Source organism: Orycteropus afer, unplaced genomic scaffold, assembly GCF_000298275.1.
Source record: "Orycteropus afer afer isolate SDZICR_OR568_19922 unplaced genomic scaffold, OryAfe1.0 scaffold00309, whole genome shotgun sequence".
In the NCBI taxonomy this organism is placed as follows: domain Eukaryota; kingdom Metazoa; phylum Chordata; class Mammalia; order Tubulidentata; family Orycteropodidae; genus Orycteropus; species Orycteropus afer.
The window spans coordinates 3,977,514-3,984,582 of NW_006921896.1; the positions used below are offsets into that span (position 1 = coordinate 3,977,514).

Sequence of the window (7,069 nt, forward strand, 5' to 3'; positions counted from 1 at the left end):
TATTATATATATATATAAAATGTTTTGAATTCCTTATCAGATAGTTCTATTATTCATTCTTCCTCAGGAAGATTTCCTAATTCTTTAGTTTGAACACTTGTTTCTATTATCCTGTGCTATTTTTGTTGTTGCTATTGTTTGATTTAAAGCTAGTTGTTTCATAGATATTCTGAAGTTGCTGTCTTTATTAGTTATGTACTACTGATTTGTTTCACCCTGGTTTTATGTTTTACTTTAATATATCTGGAAGTGTGGAACATGTGTACTTCTTTGGTTGTTAAGTTGGCTGTACTAGGGCATTCTCCAGTTTTCTCTGTGTTTATATTTTATTTTGTTTTAATATATCTGGATGTGTGGAACAGGTGTACTTCTTTGTTTGTCAACCTGGCTGTACTGGGATGCACACCAGCTACCTCTGTTTTCATAGAGTAACTGGCAATGGCATGGGTGCAGGTCTCTGTTCGTCATGAAAAGGAATTGCAGCTGGGATGTGCAAGTGTTATCCACCATCCATCATTGATCCTGTGGTGCAGGAGCTATTAGTGTTACTCATCTGTTAAGTGAGTGGTCAAGTGTAGTAGCTATGGCTGACTAGTGGAGGATTAATATGTTCCCTACACTGGATGAAGCAGGGGAAAAAAAAGGCAAGCCAAAGAGAAGGAGAGATGAAAAGATAGAATAAAAATAGATGATATGGACCTGTTGCATTGGGATAAATTGTAGTCAATGTCAAGAGACAAAGTATGTGTGAACTGCTGTATGGACAGTGAATTTGCTCTGTAAACTTTCACCCAAATCACAGTAAGAAAAGAAAAAAAAAAAAAGAGTACTCCTGACAAACCCCTAAGACTTAGGCTCTGTTTGCCTTGGCAAACATATGTGACATCATCTGGCACCTCCAACCAGGGGAAACTCTACTCCAGCTGAGGTGCAGTGAATTACTTAATATGGCCCTTCTAGCCAGACTATTAAAAAAAAAAGATAATATGGAATAGAGAAAAAGGAAAAAAAAAATATAAGAATGAGAGAGAAAACAAAAGTGGGCAGGTGAGAGGAATGAAGGATTGGTATGACTGATAGAGGACAAGGAGGTAAAGGCGTAAATGATCAGATAAAAAGGAAGAAAAATTGGGTAAGAGAAAATTAGAAAAAGGGAGGATAAGGTAATTGAGGAGGGATTTTTCTAGTTATGTTCAGCTACAGGCCCTAGGAGCTGGCTGTTGTGGCAGAATCTATGCATTCACTGGAGTACCTGCATAGGAGAAAGAAGGTTGGTGCAAGAAGTGACCTCCAGGGGAAAAGGCTAAAGCTTGTTTATTGTGCTTAGGGTGAGAGAGTTCAGCCAGTGGAGGACAGTGCAGGAGTGGAGGACAGCTGTAGGCCATGCATCTGTTTGGAGTGGTTTGCTGATGGTGGCACTCGACCACCAGTCAAAGCCTTGCAGTTCAAGCCCACCTGCCACCCCAAAGGAGGACAGTCCTTCTGCATGAGGATCCACAAGCCCAGAATCCCAGGCCTCAGTTCCACTATATACTAAAAAGGATTGCTAAGTGTTAGATTTGAGCCTACTGCCATGGGTCCAATTTAGGGATTTGGACAGAATTTCTCTTCCCTTTCTAACTCCCTACCAGAGTCTGAGGCAGCCTGACTTATTTCTCAACACAATCTTTGCCCACATGAGCAGCTTGAGCTCACCTTGAAAACCTCCCAATCTGTCTACTCTGTGTTTTTATCATCTGTGGGTTCCATGAAGGTTTTTTTCCCTTCTTGACCTCCTTTCTGTTTCTAATGACTTTTCTCAGCTCTGCCAGCTGGTTGGCTTTTTTATTTTCCCCACTCACTTAATCTGTTCCCCCTTTCCCAATCGTCCCTGGATCTAATGTTTTATCTTCTCATTAGATATTCATAACTCCAGAATCATTATTTGTATTTGTTTTACTGAATTTCTCAAAATCTCTGTTGAAAGAGGGATCTGGTGTGCAGTCTATTAGTAGGATGCCATCTTAACTCCCTGAGAATGTTAGTTTTTATAGATGACTGAACCTGTAACTTATAAACTAGAAGCAGTGGAATGGATATTTAGACTACACTTTAGCCTGAGACACAGAGAAAATTGTTTGCAGAGACAGAAATGAAGTCAACAAAAAAAAAAAAAAAAAAAAGCAGAGATGAGACAGAAGACAGTCCTACTGGATTTCTAACCTAATCTAACCCTTTTCTAAAGTTAGCTGCAGTTGTACTTTGGGCTTCTTGAGATAAGAGCCCTTGAATAAATTTCATTTTTTGCTCAGCAGATTAAAAGTTAGTTTCTGTTTTGGTTCTCCAGTGCTGCTGTAACAGACATGCCATAAATATATGGTTTTAAAAGGGATTTATTCTCTTACAGTTTAGGAGGCTAGAAATCTGAGTTCAAAGTGTCAGCTCTAGAGCCTGGATGAAAGCCCCTTGAACTTGGGCTTCAGCTCTGCTTCTTGCTCCCAACCCACTGGAGCTGGAGGCATCTCTTAACTCAAGCTGCTGCTGGCTGCTGAGGCTGACAAATCCAAGGTCAACAAAGAAAACAGCACAGTCCCAAGAGTATCAAGCAACACGGCAGGCCACTGGTTCAAGTCCAGAAACAGTCCCAAGATCAGCAGGTAACATGGCAGGCTGCTGAATGGAGACAGCTAAATGTAGGACCAAGCATGCCAAAAAGCTCACAGACCTTTCTCCAAGCTTCTCCTTATATACTCATATATAGACCTCATCCCTAAGGCAGGTACTGAGCTGCTCACAGCAGATTCCACCACGGAGGTAATTACCAGTCTTACCATGAGGAATTACTACATTCAGATGCCCAGCCCCTCAAAACCAGGCCCAGTCAAACTGACACACCTTTAACTACCACAGTTTCCATTATTCAGTCTTGATTTTTTAATCAAGCATGCTTCTTGGCTTTCCTATCTTTTTATACACGAACATATCTTTTACCCAGAAAAGAACCCAAGATTTAAGTCAAATGCCAGAAATGACTTTAAAAAAACCTCAGTAACAAATAATGCAGAAAGATGAGCAAAGGAATATTTTACCAAAACCGGAGGACAAAGTTGGTTGGGGTTGGGAGTACTATGATTTTCATGTTCTAGAAGAACTAGCAGATACTTGCAACATTTTTATAAGGTGATTACCATGATGACAAATCTATGGTCCTTCTTTTGTTTTATTTGTGGCATTTTAACTTTTATATAAGAAACCCTGGTGGCAGAGTGGTTAAGTGATCAGCTGGAAACTGAAAAGTTGGTGGTTCAAATCTACCAAGTGCTTCATAGGAGAAAGATGTGACAGTTTACCTCCATAAAGATTTACAGCCCTAAAGTTTGTTGTTATTAAAAAAAAAAAAAAAAAAGATTTACAGCCTTAGAGACCCAATGGTGCAGTTCTAGTCTGTCCTATAATGTTGTTATAACTCAGAACTAACTAGACAGCAATGGGTTAGCTTTCTAACTTTTAAAATGTCTTAATGAAAATGGGTAATTTTGGAATTTTATAGAAAATATTTTTTAAAAGTATGCAAAGAACTTTGATGTTAAATTATTGTTTGGTTTGGTTTGATTTATTCATATGTGTTTAGAAATATTCCCACTTTAAGACTGTTGTTAGTTGCTTTGGAGGAAGCTGCAACTCATAGCAACTTATGTATAACAGGACAAAACACTGCCCTACCCTGCACATCTTCACAACTACTGGTATATCCGACACCCCACTGATCCATCTCATGGTGGGTTTCCTTCATTTTCACTATCTACTACTTTACCAATATCATAATGTTCTGTTGTAATTCATAAAGTTTTCATGACTAATTTTCAGAAGTAGATCAGTCCCTTTCTCTTAGTCTGGAAGCTTCAATGAAACCTGTACACCCTGGATAACCCTGCTGGTTTTTAAAATATTGGTAGCTGACCTTTCAGCATCACAGCAATGCACAGACCATGACAAAATGACAAACTGACAGACAGGTGTGGTACTTTAAGTTACTGTTTCATTTCATAAATGAACTATTAAGATAAAATTTTCAATCCTTTGTTTGTTAATTTATTTATTTATTTATCCCGTCAAGGTGGAGTTACAAAAAAGACTGAAATCTTAACTCTGCCACTTATACGCTGTATACAATTTGCTTATACTCTCTTTATCTAAAATAGAACTAAGAATATCTACCCACAGGTTATTGTGAAAATTTAATTAGATCACATATGTAAATTATTTTGTACCATACCTGGTACACACAAGCACTCGGTAAATGTTAATTATGTCTTGCATTTTATTAAAACCCATTGTTGTAAGATGCTCCATTCACAGTACCTACCTAGGTCTTCCATTTTCAATCTCATACAGGCCATTCTGACTCTTTCTCTCAACATGTCCATCCTTCTCATTAAACTTAGGAGAAAAATTACTTTCACTGTAATGAGAATACCAATGCAAATAAGAAACAATGATTCAATAATACCAACAATGATTCAACAATATTGAGTAAAATCAACGGCCATTCTGGCTTTTTCTCTCAACATGTCCATCCTTTTCATTAAACTTAGGAGAAAAATTACTTTCACTGTAATGAGAATACCAATGCAAATAAGAAACAATGATTCAATAATACCAACAATGATTCAATAATATTGAGTAAAACCAGCATAATGCTGATATAGTCAATCTGTTATATTAAATAATATATATTCCTACAACAGTAATTTATTTAAACGTTAGTTTTCATTTACTAATCCATCTCACTCCCTCACAATAGTGTCTAAGAAAAAAAGTTATTATTTCTTTTAACCAAAACATCTTACAATTTCCAAGGATGTGCATTATTACTGGACTCAATAATCCCTCTGGGAACAACAACTGGCTGAGGTAGAGCTCCTCTCATTTGCTACCAAAATAGTCTGCATCAATACAGCAAGGAAAACTTTGCTGTTGGCACAGTATGGTAATTACTGGTTCTCATGTGATTCCAAAAATAAGATTCTTCCTGCTGTATCAATCTTTCTACTGATCCAAAGTAATTTCAATTTCTTCAAATGTACACTGATTAATATTTTAATAAAAAATATTTTATCAAAACAGTGAACTCACCCCACAAATAGCATAATGATACGATGTAGATTAAAAACAGGTATACTGGAAATGGCCTAGATCTTAGTGCGTGTAGTACTTACAGAGCTACATTAATGTGAAAATTTACTGAGTTGTACCTGCATGCTTAAGAAATGTGCACTTTATTGCATTTATGTATTACCTCAATAAAAAATATAATTAAATGGATATAATACAAATAAACTACTTTCCTCACCATTAAGAAATCACTGGCATAATTGTACTGACTGTGAATAAAGAGTCATGTAGCACTGGACAGTTCATAGGCAAGGAAGTTTTCTGTCACAGGTTTCACATTTTTCCTTCTTTAATTCTAGTATGTGAACATAAAAATATTTGTGGTCTGTTTTGGGAATAGCTTTCAATTTGGATGATCCAGACATTTTCTCAAAATTTCCAGCCAATCTGCTATCTAACACACAAAAAAAGAATTACATTGTAAAAATGAAATCACAGTTGCAATGATGTTTTCCAGACTCTAAAAATTTACCATTAAAATAAATAAACAAACCTAGCTGTAATTAATTTTAGTATAAAGCTTTGTTTTTAGATGGTGACATAATTTCAATTTTTGAAAAATAAACTGAATGAAAAATAAGAAAATGTACTCAATCATTACACTACTTTAATTATATATAATGTAAATGTAAGCAGCTCTGGTGATGTAGTGGTTAAGGAACTTAACTGCTAACTAAAAAATCAGTGGTTAGAACCCATCAACTGCTCCATGGAAGAAAGATGAGGCAGCCTGCTTCTATAAAGATTTACAGCCTTAGAAACCCAATGGGAGTTGCTATGAGTCAGAATCAACTCGATGGCAGTGAATGTGGTTTGGGTTTGGTATAACATTTATGTAAATAGGCATATGTATAATATAGATACAAATATATAAATCCTCTAAAATAGAATGAAATGGAGCTCATTTAAAGCTAATAATTTCCCTGCAGATTATTTTAATGATTAATTAATAATCAAAGTACTACAACACAGTTACAAAAACATCTTTGAATACAATAGGAAACTGTGGGTTAAAATCATGGTCTGTTGTTGTTATGTGCTGTCGAGTTGGATCTGACTCATAGCCACCCCTCCTTTGGTTTCCGAGGTGGTATCACTACGTTAGCAGTCAAGTGCTTTAGGTACTAGTTAATGATGAAGTTTAACAATATACTGAATTAAGACTGGATATACCCAAACAGCAAATTTTCTTATTTAACTGGTATGTCTTGAAAGGACTACGATTTACAATAAACTTACCAATTAAATCAAACTTATAAAACTAGGGTGGCAGTTTAGGAGAGTACTTAAGAGTATGAACTCTGAAGTCAGACTGAATTCAGGTCCAAGCTTTACTATCAACTAACTCTGTGACAAACTTTCTGTAATTCCACTTTTTTTTCTTATACAGAGAATAAGATGTCTGCCTTCCAGAATGGTTGTAAGAATAAAAGAAATAAAATAATGTTTGTAAACCACTTAACACAGAGCCTAGCTCGTAGTTAGTGTACACACACACCACATAAACAAGAACAACAAAAAAAATCATAATAATGACTATTAAAAGGAACACAAACATAAAACATTGTTGCACTTCTATGAATTTAGTCAAAGCATTTTTGCTTGAATTTTTCTTTTTTTTTTTATGCTCTCTATCACACTTCTATTTTTTTTATATACTGCTATAATTCTCTATCATTTTGTTCTTAATTAATTGGGAAAAAATTTTGAAAAACATATCTTTACTAATTCAAATACAAGTTGCAAAAACGACAAGGAGGCCACATGTTCTGACCTCCTCTAACCCTACAAGGGGAAGGCAGGATTACCAGCAGTAACCCAAGGCCTATTACTGCAAGGCCAGACATGCTGCCTCCCTCCAGCCCTTTCATCAACCGTTCCTCCCAAGGCACCCACCACCTCTCTCCTGGGTTCG

The 7,069-nt window shown here is 36.2% G+C and overlaps 1 protein-coding gene across 1 annotated transcript in view; it reads right to left on the reverse strand.

The window, feature by feature from the left end:
• The window catches only part of NUDT9 (nudix hydrolase 9), a 45,267-nt gene that overhangs the window by 32,071 nt on the left and 6,127 nt on the right, over nt 1–7,069 (reverse strand). Inside the window, exon 2 of the mRNA XM_007951714.1 lies at nt 4,346–4,441. Within this exon, the coding sequence (XP_007949905.1) occupies nt 4,346–4,441 (96 nt within the window). The remainder of the gene's footprint in view (nt 1–4,345; nt 4,442–7,069) is intronic.